At 32.3% G+C, this 14,056-nt stretch overlaps 1 protein-coding gene across 1 annotated transcript; it reads left to right on the forward strand.

Moving 5' to 3' along the window:
- Nucleotides 1-3,272: 3,272 nt before the first annotated feature.
- Nucleotides 3,273-8,628, forward strand: LOC144558100 (mechanosensitive ion channel protein 1, mitochondrial-like). Its single transcript, XM_078306821.1, has 8 exons — nt 3,273-3,328; nt 3,828-4,550; nt 4,986-5,257; nt 6,275-6,375; nt 6,478-6,585; nt 7,041-7,262; nt 7,947-8,065; nt 8,357-8,628. Exons 2-7 carry the CDS (start codon nt 3,862-3,864, stop codon nt 8,049-8,051), a joined length of 1,497 nt encoding a protein of 498 aa, XP_078162947.1. The 5' UTR covers nt 3,273-3,328; nt 3,828-3,861; the 3' UTR covers nt 8,052-8,065; nt 8,357-8,628.
- The last annotated feature ends 5,428 nt before the right edge of the window (nt 8,629-14,056 follow it).

The raw sequence follows: 14,056 nt of genomic DNA on the forward strand, positions 1-14,056 counted from the left end.
ATGAACTCATGATTGATTGATGCATGCCGTTCCAAGTAAGCAGTCCACTTCAAGAGAAGCTCCTTCTACAAAAACAAAAATACAACTCAAATATCGGTACTAACCAAGAGTGAAGGTTGTGAGATATGACAACCTTAAAAAAAACTATAACATAGACCTATCAACTCAAAAAAGTAACGGTCAAGTCAGCTTTGGCTGACTTCTACCGGTCATTTACACAAAACAGCCACAAGGAGAGGAAATAAGCCGTGCAACAAAAAAAGAAATGATATATTATAAAAGAAACTTATCTTACAAGCAAAACCGTCAGGAAGTAATGTTTGTTGGATGCGTTCATTTCCAAAAAAGCAGCCCACTTCAAAAAAAGCTTCATCTGCATAAACAAAAAACATCTTAAATATCGGTACTAACCAAGAGTGAAGGTTGTGAAATCTGACCACCTTAAAAAAACTATAAAATAGACCTATCAGCTCAAAAAAGTAACGGCTGAGTCAGCTTTGGCTGACTTCTACCGGTCATGTACACAAAACAACCACAACAAGAAGAAATAAGCCGTGCAACAAAAAAAAACATGATATATTGTGAAAGAAACTTATCTTACAAGCGAAACCGCAATAACTCAATAAATTGGTTATATAATAAACTTGTAGAATACTAATTTTTATGATTTATGAAATATGACAAAAAATGGCCTAAAATATTGACAATTTTCTTTTATTTTAGATTATTTTTTGCCATCTTTCATAAATCATAAAAAATAAAAAAAATTCTATAAATAGTAAAAGTTAGTATTCTACAAATTTATTATATAACCAATTTATTGAGCTACTTAAATCGAAATTTGAAGTTTATACGATAGGTTTTTGAGGCCGTAGCACGGATGACCTCATGCTATCCATAGCACCCAAGCCTTACTCGTAATATAAAATAAAAGCTTTTTACTATATTTTCAATCAAGTTAGATTTTTAATGCTCTTCTTACCCAATAATAAAGAAATTAATAAATCTAAGCGATTTTTTTTATTTGTAGTAGTAAAATAACTATAAATTTTAATTAATTCATGAATAAAAAAGTTTATATGACAGCGGAAGAAATATTTAAGCGTGTGTTTTAGACTTTCAGTTGATGAAATGTTGTAATATACTTGATAATAATTTAATATTTACTATGAAAAATAATAATTCATTCTTTGTCTTCTTTTTGTAAGTTAATTATCAAAAGAAAAGATCGAGTATTATAATTTAAATGTTATTCTTCACAAACATCAAAATTCATTTACCTTTCGAGTTATTTGAATATGAACACACAAGTGTTGCATGCATAAGTTTAATGTGTTTCAAATAATATCTATTAGAACATCTCTAACAGCTTGCAAATACAATTATAAAGTCCTTGTTGGTAGTTATAAAATATGAGTTGGCAATTTTATTTCTATTTTTAGGGATGCGAAACCTTTTCAAAATTTGAATATGAACACTTTCAAAGCACTTTCATTTGACGAAAAATGACAATTACTATTCTTTAAAAAATGCTTAATTCGTGTAACATAAATTTTTGCAATTACTATTCTCTTATGAATGTGTTTATTTTGTAATTAGTAGCTACTTTAAATTTAACAATTGTCTTGCGATTGCTAATCAATTGCATTGATGGAGATGCTCTCAGTAGTTTATTTAAAATAATATGGTGAACAAACACATAAATGTAGTTCTTTTTTTATGCTTAATGTTAACTTTGAAAAATACACAGTATATTTCAAATTTTGACAGCTTACATGAAATAGATGCTCCGTAATCGGTTTAATAGAGATTTCAATTTGTGCAATTTTCAGTCAGGGGATTATTTGGAGTTTAAGGGTTTGATTAAAATTTGGACAATTTTAGGTTGGAGTTAGTTTTGATTTTAAGCCCAAATGTGATCTTGCGCTGTTTTTTATGATTCACCCAAAATTGATATTGGGTTGTGGTTGAATTTTCGTTTATCAACTTAGATCGTCAATTGGATTGAGCGAGTTGTACAGAATCTATATTATATTGATTGGCAACGAACATGTAATTAATTAGATTAAGAAAATAGCTCTTTTGAAAATTAAGCAGACAAAAGGTGGTTTAATTCAAAAAAAAAAATAGTTTTAAGACAAGAGAGACTTAAACTTTAAAAAGAATAATTTTGGACCGTCCGATTCAATTATACTCAGTCCGGTAACCTGAGGGGATGTGAATTCTTTTGAGATATATGAAAGTATGGATGGTACTATGCATATCACGGGTTGTTACCGTGCTACGGCACTATATTTGAGTTTTCAAATCCTAACGGTTGATCTGAACCGTTCATCTTGTTCTCCATATTAATATGTGTTTGGAGACCAAATTTTACATTTTTTGAAATTTTTTTTTTACTATTTTTTTAGATTTATTGAAAATCACTTGATCTGAAAATTCTGAACCATCCAAAAACAGTGATTTTCAATAAATCTAAAAAAATTGTAAAAAAATTTAAAAAAATGTAAAATTTGGTCTCCAAACACATTAATATGGAGAACAAGATGAACGGTTTGGATCGACCGTTAGAATTTGAAAACTCGAATATAGAGCCGTAGCACGATAACAAATCGTAATATGCGCAGTACCATAAACTCGCTCATCATTTGTTGCCTTTAACAAACCTAACTTTTGTGGGCCCATTTGTAATTGTTTCTCTGGTATTACGGGCCGATATAAACCAAGCAGAGATGCTTACTGATTTCCATGATATATATATATTTTTTTTTTATATTGAAATTCAATTTAAATTTAAAAAGTTATATAATTTAATCTCTCTCATAAAATGTTAATGTGTGATTGTAGCTTAGTGATTAAATAGTTGTGAAAAAATTGAATTCAAATCTCATCTCTATCTGACTATCTGTGAAAGAAAAGAGATGTTTAATCCGCGAAGATTCATCAGCTCAGCTGCACCATATCAAAGTGGTAGTCATAAGAATTTTGGTATTTTGTAAAGGATGTTTATTCTTATGCTACCAGAATTCTAGCCTGCTTTGCTAACAAGTTCATACAAAAGTGTTACTATTACTATCTATTTTGGGCCTAGTTAACAAGTTTCATATATCGTAAAATTGTGTCCAAGCTATTTTGGGCCTAGCTGCGAGCGAGAATTGTGCTCAACTGATTACAGGCCTAAAAGAACTTTATTTTGGGCCTTCGTTAGTGGACTTTCAGAATTGCAGAGAATCAAATCCCCTCCCTCTCGCAAGTCAAGACTCTAGACCCACTGCTTATCAGTGCATTTCCAATTAGCGTTTGGGCGAGAAATCATCGCTTACGATCGGTAAGTCGCTTCCCTTTTTCTTTCCGAAAACACTCTTGTCTTTGTCGTTCTTTGTTTTATTTTGAAACTTCGATAGACTTTTGGTTTAAGTCTTGTTATGAACTATTGTTAGTTAAAATTAAGCAATTATTAACCATTTAACCGATTGATTAAGGGAATATTTATATGAGTATTGTGTTAAAATTTACAAGTTTCTAAATCCCAGGTTTGGGCTTTTTCAATGCAGTCAACTTCAACTTAAAATCTAATGCTAGTTACAGATTTCCTATTTTAGTCCCTGTATCATCTGTTGAATGCTACTCCTTTAGAAATTAGAAAGAATCTAATTCAACATTGTCCACAGTTTGTCTTCTTCATTATTTTATAATCTATAATCATAATATATGTTTGATTTTGGTTTTCAAATTAGATGCTTAAAATAGAAAATATCTTTTTCTCATTATCTTCATCCTTGCATTATAACATATTCCTGTTCTAATATTGACTCTGTTGGTGACAGATGATATAATCACTACTACAAAATAAAAGACAAAATGAATAGAGTAAACAAGCTACTAAGTAGCTCATATCTCAGTGCCAGCAACAGTTACTTCAGAGAAAAAACAATCAAACCTTATGCTGCCTTAATTAATCCAACAAGTTTTATTAATCAAGCACCTCAAGAACCTCAAACTGTTGCCTCGCATTCTGCACGGAAGAAGACCAAAGTATCCCTACTCTACTGTCTACCGACCCATACAAAACCCTTCAGAAAACACATGTTTCAACCACAAAAGAGCCTTTTCCCCTCTACACTCACCACTACAACATACCACCGGTCCTACTCATCAAATGCCCAACCAAACAACTCAGATGATGGTACCAAATTGACTGACTTCCTTGAAAAGGCGTACCAGTCTACCGCAGATGCCACCTCAGCCATCAGCAACAAGGCAAAAGAGATATCTGACTCAGTCATGCCACATCTACAACAGTTGTATGATACGTACCCAAATTTGGAGAAAGTGGTTGTACCAGTTGGTGGTACCCTTTTCGGTTCGGTGCTTGCATGGTTTGTTATGCCGGTTTTATTTCAGAAGATTCACAAGTACACATCACAGAGCCCTCTTTTGGTTTTGTTGGGAGGGCCAACAAAGATCGAGGTTCCTTATAAAAACAGCATGTGGAATGCTTTAGAGGACCCCGCAAAATACCTGATCACTTTTATGGCCTTCTCTGAAATGTAAGTTTTCATATCATCTTTGTTTTAGAAGGATTTACATCAGTTATATTGCACTAAACACCTTTCAGTAATCCTTATTCGCAGATAGTGACACATGCTTTGGTACATGTCTGAATTATTTTTTTTTTCTGTAAATCACTTATATATGGTACAAAGGAAGATTTTCTAGGAGGTGAATTGACTAGAGGATGGAATCATTTTTAATTGGCCTAGAGTTCTAGACTCGAGGATTGAAAAATGCTGGAATCAATAAATGCAAGGGCAAAGTCATCACGTAGAGCTAGAACCCAATGAGTGCTCATCTTACTTGTTTGGGCTTTTTGCAGAAACATAATAATGGGTTCTTTTTGCTAGTACATATAACAGGGGCTTTTTTGTCATCTTTATTTTTGGGTGAAATCTCCCATGTACATAATTGAGCTTGTATTTTTGTAGAGGGGCAATGTTTGCACCGAATATTTCAGCACATCTCCCACAATGTTGGAGGGGTGCAGCGTTGTTGTCACTGGTTTGGTTCCTTCAGAGGTGGAAAACTTACATCCTTTCTAATATTGCTGCTAACCAAATTAATGTTGGTCTCGACCGGGAGAAACTATCGGCACTTGACAAGGTGTCTTCACTCGGGCTTATTTTTATTGGTGTGATGGGCCTGGCCGAGGCATTTGGGATTGCTGTGCAGTCAATCCTAACTGTTGGTGGAGTTGGAGGTATTATCTTATTTATTAACTAGTTCAAGGTGAAATTTAAGTAAAATCATTTATTATGGATGATTTCACTGGTGCAAATTGCATATTCCAGTTTATTCATTTGCAACTGACAGGTATTTGCTGTGACTGGTAAGTGCTATATTTACTCAGGTTGTACCATGCATTCCAGTTTGCTTTATATGTATATATTAAACAGTATGCTTTCTGTTTGCTACATAACAGTAACAAGATTCACAAATTATTCAATTTTTGTACCTTACTGAAAAATTCGGTAATTAAACGGAATTTATGAGTTAACCGCTAATTTGACAAATTTTGCGAATTATTCCCAAACTACAACGACAACAACCAAGCCTTTAGTCCCAAACAAGTTGGGATGGGCTAGAAATGAAACCCAATCATAATTAGAATTATTCCCAAACTATTTGTAGAATTTTGTTTTCTTTTTTAAAAAAACATCAGATGTTTGTTTTATTTAATGCATTTTAAGAAACTAAATTAGGTCTGAATTATACATACCTGGATCATGAACTTTAGACCTTGCCAAATTATTCCCAAGTTTGAGTTTGTCACTGTGATCATTAGTACCTTAAATATGTTATAATTATTCACAATAATCTTTTGCTTATTGGGCCATACAAATAGAGAACCCTTTCTTACCTTGTAAATATATAACAACCTTATTTTGTATTATATTTTTATTGGGTAAAAAAGACACCGAGATTGGTAAGTGTACTGACATTGGATACCATTACCGATTCAGAAAAAAGTGCTGGCATTCTTTTTCTGGGGTAATCTGGCCTTTTACTGATGAGGGACTGAGGCAAATGGTACATAAATTTTAGGCCAACATTATTTAAACTAGAATGAACCTAATTAGTGAGTATTAGAGAGCATAAAGTCTTAACGGGCCGAATATTTATAGTTTGTAGTTTTGATGGGTAATTTCAAATTAGGAAATTTTAATGGATATAACAATGACAAAGCCTATTGATTTTTTATCTTACTTTGGCAAAGGTGTGGCGACTGCTTTTGCTGCTAGAGATATATTGGGTAACATGCTGAGTGGATTTTCTTTACAATTTTCAAAGCCGTTTTCTATTGGTGATAACATTAAAGTACCTCTCTCTATCTCTCTACTTATTTGTCAAGAAGAAAAAGTTTACGTTTCTAAATTGCAATGGAATTTATGATATTTTTTTAACTCATTGAGTGTGCAGGCTGGATCAATAGAGGGAAAAGTAACTGATATTGGGCTTACAAGTACATCTTTGATCAATCCAGAAAAGTTCCCTGTTATAGTTCCAAACTCCCTTTTCTCCAGTCAGGTACGGTATTATTTATATAGTAAATGCACTTATAACACTGATCTTTTTATGTGTAACACACACACACAAAAAAAAATCCACCCGTACCTTCTCTTTCAGCAAATTTCGATGTATACCCAAACTGCTGAATAATATTTCAAAAAAAGAGTGTGGCTGTGGTGCTTTGCAATGTACAACTATCTAGTGTGCTTCAATACAACAATCGTTGGGTGTGCTTCGATTTGCATCCAGCATGATCTTGACACAGATCCGACACCTGCTGTGTCAAAGCACACTTGGTAGGTGTACATTGCAAAGCACCATAACCTCATTTTTCAAAATCTCTCTCGTAAATCAAAATTTGCTGAAAAAGATAGGTGAATTTCTTTTTTCTTTTTTTGTGTTACCGATGAAAAAATCGGCTTATCACAGGAATGTACTATGCCTGTATTCTCTAATTTTTCAAACATTGCCAGGTGATAGTGAACAAGTCTCGGGCCCAGTGGCGTGCCTGTCTTACAAAGATACCCATAAGGGTTGAGGATATAGAAAAGATACCCCCAATTTCTGAAGAGATAAAGAATATGCTCAGAACCAACCCAAAAGTTTTCTTGGAACAAGATGCTCCATTCTGTTATCTCTCTCGACTTGAATGTTCTTACGGTGAACTCACAATTGGTTGCAACATTAGATCCATGGTTCGTCTTTTCTTTTTCAATTTCTTTCTTTTTTCTAAAGTTTTCCTCATACTTGGCTATGCCAAATCTTGCCTGACCCAGTACAAGCCGTGCAGGTCAACAGATCATACCTAGACCTAACCCAACATGACAGCATTTAGAAGTTAATTTGCATTATTGATAATTAAATAGATATTTGTATCTATTTATAAAGTGTTAGGATCTATTGGCTATGGATTTTGCTTGACAATCTTTATGATTGCCATAAAAAATATTAAAATATGATGTTTGTTGTACTATTATTGAACAAAATGAAATTTGTCATGAACTGGCTTTTAATGGATAATTTTTTAGCGTATTACTTGCAGAAAAATTTGATCGGTAAGCCACCTATGCCCAATAATATGTCCATATTTGATGAGATTGCTATGTTTGATGCATTGACAACAGATCATAAAACCATATTATATATGTACAAATTATTTTATTTCCATCAAACCTAGGTGAACTATAAATTGGGATTGTAAGATAGTCTACTTATTTTTAATATCAAACAAAAAAAAATTTATACATCATTGAATTCTTGTAAAGTTAAGATGAAATGGATGTGTCTAATTCTCTGTTTGGCCTATCAACCCATAAAAGACCTAACTGATTGGTGATGCTACTTGCATATAGTGATTAATTTTTGAATAATTGTTGTAGAGAAAAGATGAGTTATTTGCAGCAGAACAAGATATTCTGATACAAGCTGCCAAGATCATTCGACAGAATAATGCTGAGCTTGGAAGCACTTATCAAAGTAGTTAACATTGTCAAAAAAGGTAATTGTATAAACAAATGAACATGTCCTTTGTACTTTTCATATCTTGTAGTAAATGATAGAGTCCATATCCTCTGAGGTAACAGAATATCTGGTTAGATCCTGACCATCCAATCAGAATCCGGGCCAATCTGGCCCGAGGTGGAAAGCACGGGGCCCTTTAATATTTGTGCAAATTCTGATCAGATGGTCAGGATCTAAACGGAGATAGTCTGTTACCTTGGGTGATATGAGTTTGTGGGCTGTCCTTGTGGTTCTAGTTCTTTCGATTGAGCTGGTTTCTCTTTGTCAGGTGAAAATATTGGAAAGTTGATCATTAAACATGCTCAGCCACAAATAGATAGTACGGCTTCCCAGTTTTCCCCCGATCTTTGCTTCCTCTCTTGTCTCTTCACTGTATTTAGATTTTAGCATGAAAGCAAATTTTTGTTGGCACTGTTAGCTTAAGTGTGTACTTGCTTGCTGGGATTACGAAATGGAAAAGATAATGGAGATTGTATTTGTTCCCAGTTTCCCTTTGTAGTGTAACAGTAAAAATATTATCTTGTTACCTGTGATTAAAAATGCTGGTCATTTATTCATTTGCATGCAAGACCCGTGAACTGATTGTCTGTGTGTACACTGTACACCAAACTGTAGTTTTTGCCTTTGTGCTGGAGTTTAGTGCATGAAAACTAGTTGAATATTGACTCGATATGTGTGCATTTTTACCCTGAATCTTAGGAATGCTTTAATTTTTTGTTAGGTAATATATATGCCCATTGAAATATTTTAATATTAAAATATTGCCCATTAAAACTATAAATTTATTATTTATTCATCAAATCTTCAAATGTAATTGCTACACTAGTAGCCCCTCAATATTAAAACCCTAACTCTTGTACCATGCCACTGAACCTCAAGTTTGGCACCCTCAGTAGCTCAGTCACGATTTTCTGTTTCAAATTATGTTATCTATACAAATATTTAAGTCTGGTAAGATAAACGTGACAGTGACTTGTGTAATTAAATTTATGCCAAAAAAAAATGTAATTAAAACATAGGGATCTCCAGGAATTTTTTTCATAAACCATAATTAATAAAAAGAATTTTACGGAACCAATATGATTTTTTTTTTTCAAAAATCATAAGCCACGGTCTCAATTTTTTTTTTTTTTTTTAAAAACAGGAATTTTTTTCCAGACCGTGGGGTCCCACGATCTCAATTTTTTTTTATAAAACAGGATTTTTTTTAATTTTTTGTATTAAAATATTAGAAATGTTGAATATATTTCTTTGAAAATAGATGAAATACAATATAATTTGATTTATTAGAAAGACTGCATAAATAACCCGGATCAATATTTTTCAGGTCGGATTTTTCGCGGCTGTAAGAAAAATTAATATATTTATTTATGTGTTATTAGAAAAAAATAAAAATGCTTAGATTCTGAGTTATTGATCCCAGTTCAAAAGTCACTTCTAGGTAATCCAGAAAATATTGTGATCCTTCTAGGACATTTAATTTATAAAAAGTTATATCTATTTTGAGAATTCTTTTTTAATTACAATCATTAAATAACTTAAAAGTTTTTGTTTTTTTCAAAAATAGATACAACTTTTCATAAATTAAATGTACTAGAAGGATCACAATATTTTCTGGATTACCTAGAAGTGACTTTTGAACCGGGATCAATAACTCAGAATCTAAGCATTTTTATTTTTTTCTAATAACACATAAAGAAATATATTAAATTTTTTTACAGCCGCGAAAAATCCGACCTGAAAAATATTGATCCGAGTTATTTATTGCAGCCTTTCTAATAAATCAAATTATATTGTATTTCATCTATTTTCAAAGAAATATATTCAACATTTCTAATATTTTAATACAAAAAATAAAAAGAATTATGTTTTATAAAAAAAAAAATTGAGATCGTGGGACCCCACGGTCTGGAAAAAAATTCTGTTTTTTTAAAAAAATATATATGTATATTGAGACCGTGGGAACCCCACGGTCCTTATGGTTTTTGAAAAAAAAAAAAACCAATCATATTGGTTCCATAAAATTCTTTTTATTAATTATGGATTATGAAAAAAATTCGATCTCCAGCATCAGTAATAAAAATGTACGAGGTTTATCCATGATGCAGTTAAAAAAAATTGATCAGAATCTAGTGTGTGTTTTTAAATAATGTCATTCTGTCATGTTGGTTTGTGCATTTATGGTAGTCACCAACCCCCAAAGTTTTACAAGGGGCCAACAAACTTTACCACAGACACGTAACACAAGGAAGATGCTCTTAACGCAGAATTAAAAATGGTTGTAGCATTATTCTATGTTTACACCTAATCCTAAAAAGTCAAGAAAGGAAGGACCGTATGTCGGAGCACTATTCTATATTTAATGTTATCTCACTTCTATAAAACATCGATATTTTTAAAGTTATTTCACATTTATTTCACTTTATTTGTTAATCATAAGAAAAAGGGAAGCAAACGACAACAGCATATCATCTTCGTGGTGCACTATCTTCAAGTTTTTACTCAGATTTAAGGCAGAGCTTAGTGATCATATTCACAAATTATTTATATTTAGCAACTTTTTTAATCTTTTAAAAAAATCGAAATATTTTAAACACAAATTGTTTTCGCATTACATTGGTATTTTATACAAATTATGAATGTTATATCCTATTAAAATATTTTTAAATTATGAATTTTTCACATGGCTGAAGAAAGAATGAATTGTGTTTCTATTTTCCAGGTCATAATCAACACTGGTCAAATTGTGTGAAAGACGGTTACGAAGTAGTCAAAGTTTGTACAAGAGCGAGCTAATTCCGTTCTAGAAGAATCATATATATATCTTAAATCTGTTCCAGTTAGGCAGTTAGTGCAGTATTCCCTGTGTTAAGGCATACGCAACAACGGTTGTGGATTAAGCCCAACTTTTATCAAAAAAGAAAAAGAAAATAATTATAAGATCTGGCTGCCGCGTTGCCCGTACGGAGCAGGAGCAGGGAGCAGGATTACAGTAGGGATTTATATTGTAGATTATGAAGAAGGTTCACGAATCTTGAGACCGGATACTATCTATACACAGAAGCGTGCAAGAAATTTGAATGCAGGGAAGGGAAGGACCACCGACCACTGGGAATGAAATCGATCAAATGATTTCAATTACATCTGATTTATTTGTGCTTTGAGATTCGTGCCATGTTAAAAAGAAATTGAAACCGTTTGAGCGATGTTGAACAGTTCAGATTGAAGAATAGAAGGTTTCTCCTTTTCTCAAGAAAAGGAGTAGCTGATTGGCTTCCCCGACCACTGCACTGAATGATGTAACATGAGCTCATTAAAACATGGAAGAAGACTAGAAGAGTCAAAAGGACGAGAAAAGGCATAGGTCCCCGTCCCATTAATTGACTTGGATGGCTTAAATGATAGAGCACAAGTGTATTTGTCGTATTGTTCTTCTCGTACTCTGCACACTCTTTCTTAATTAATCCAAGTATCCAACACTTGAGGTCTTGCGCTGACGGTGGGGATGGGCTTACGCAACTTAACATAAAACGCTTCAAGCTCTGTTGGTTGGCTTCGCGTTACAATTTCAACTCATCATTTATTGCACTTTATGGCTAGTCTTCTGACCGACTTTTCTGTTTATATATACATATTTGTAGCATTTTTAAAAAAAAAAAATTCAAAATACTTTATTACGTGTAGGTATCATTGAAATATTTTTTGGGTATGACATGACCCCAGGACTTGGACTTGCGCCTCAAACTCTACAAAAGAACTGTAAACTGATCTAACATATACTGAACCAGTTTGGCATTTTGGCCCCAAACATATCAAGTGCATTGTAACTTGTAACACACTTTCATCTCCTTTTAGATAAAAATTGTTTTCGGATAAAATAATCAATCAAATTAAAGGCTCGAGTTCAAATTAATATAAAAGGAAATTTTAAAAGAAAGAAGTTTTATGTTCCAAAAGGTATTTAAATTTTATTTTTGTTATTTATTTAGCAGCCTGAATTTGAATACCTTAACCAAAAAACTATTTGAGAATCAAATAAATAGTTCAAGCAATTATTATCTCGTTGACTAATGACTAGTGTCTTCATGTCAAGCATCAAATAATTTGTTTTTTTTTTAAAAAAACCTACATAATCGATCTCAAATAATTTGAAAGATATTATGTTTCACTTGTCTAGTTGTCTGAGATGTCAACAAAAGTTTCGAAAAGATCATTGTGCTAAAAACTGGTTGAGTATAATTATTATTTATTTAACAAAAAGTATCTTATTTTGGAAGCTTTTTTTTTCTTGTATAATTCATTAATTTTGGTGTGACACAACTAATAGGCTATTAGTAGATTTAGACATCCAATCACTTGCTGAAAAAATAATTTTACGGGTACACGATATTTACAACTATGCACTGGGGCGTAGTACATTGTATTCAAAAGCAACGACTAAAATTATATGGAGCATTAAATTTGTATATCTCTTTCCTGATGGTAGAAATTTCCTCTGTTAATTATGTTCGGAAGGAGATTGAACTTGCAGTAAATGCATGTTTTCACTACTCTTCAAGTTCAGGTCATGTCTAATTGTGGAGTAAAATTAGTAAAGATTAAATGGTTTATTCTATTTTATTCTAGATATTTATCTTATTTGGTAGTTTAATTCATGGTTTAAAAAAATCTATCTAGAAGATTAAGATATTCAAAAATGAGTCTATCACAGTGGATTTTACATGTAAAATAAGTTAATCCACCTAAAAAAAGTAGAGTAACTTATTCAAAATTAATTTATCTCTTACTTCACCTTACTCTTCTTCTTTTACTCTTCACATCAGTGTTTTAATATTCGGTTCTTATTCGGTATTCGGAAAGCCACCGAATACCGAATATACAGTATGCGGCCGAATATTCGGATTTTTATTCAGATTTATATATTCGGATTTTCAAATAAAAAATCATAGGCATTAACTCTAATAAACATAGATAAACATTACAAATAAGCATAAATAAAACATAAGTTCAAACTTAAATAAATAAAATTATAACTTATTCGGTTCTTATTTAAATTCTTATTCTCTATTCGGAAATATTCGGTTCATATTCGGTTCTTATTCGGATTCTTATTCTCTATTCGGAAATATTCGGTTCATATTCGGTTCATATTCGGTTCTTATTTGGATTCTTATTCTCTATTCGGTTCTTATTCGGATTCTTATTCTCTATTCAGTTCATATTCGATTCATATTCGGTTCTTATTCGGATTCTTATTCTCTATTCGGTTCATATTCGGTTCATACTCGGTTCTTATTCGGATTCTTATTCTCTATTCGGAAATATTCGGCCGAATAGATAATATGCGGAAAAATATATTCGGTCGAATATTCGAAACCGAATATTGGACCGAATACTCATTTTCCATTCGGTTTCCAACCGAACACGAATATTCGGCCGAATAGGCCGATTTTTAAAACACTGCTTCACATTACTACTTAAGTGTCGAATAAAGAAGAATAAAGAGCTTACTCCACTTTTACTTTACAACCAACCTCAAAACTGCTCGGAAGTACTGTAACAATTTTGAAAAGAAAAATAAATACATTTCGCATTGGATAGTAATAAAAACGCGTCAAGTTTAGGAAAACCTTAAGCAAGGCCAGAAACTACGTCAGACAAATATAATAAAAGTAACCTGACAAATATTGCACTGAACAATCCCAATTGCTAACCTTAAAAACTTGCATATACACTTGAGCGAAAGGTAGCTACATGCCTACATCAACTCTTTACCAGAGCTCCGATCTAAACTCCTAATAATCTCATAAAAGAGAAAAAGAGAAAAAGAGAAAAAGAGAAAAATAAGAAAGAAACGAAAGCTTCTACCAACAGAACACTAACAATTCCAAGCTATTCAATACTGATCGTAGAAATCAGTTGTACTGTTCTGAATTCTGTTTCGACAGAAATACAGCGACCTCTGACC

Source organism: Carex rostrata, chromosome 8 (genome assembly GCF_964058835.1).
Source record: "Carex rostrata chromosome 8, lpCarRost1.2, whole genome shotgun sequence".
Classification (NCBI taxonomy): Eukaryota; Viridiplantae; Streptophyta; class Magnoliopsida; order Poales; family Cyperaceae; genus Carex; species Carex rostrata.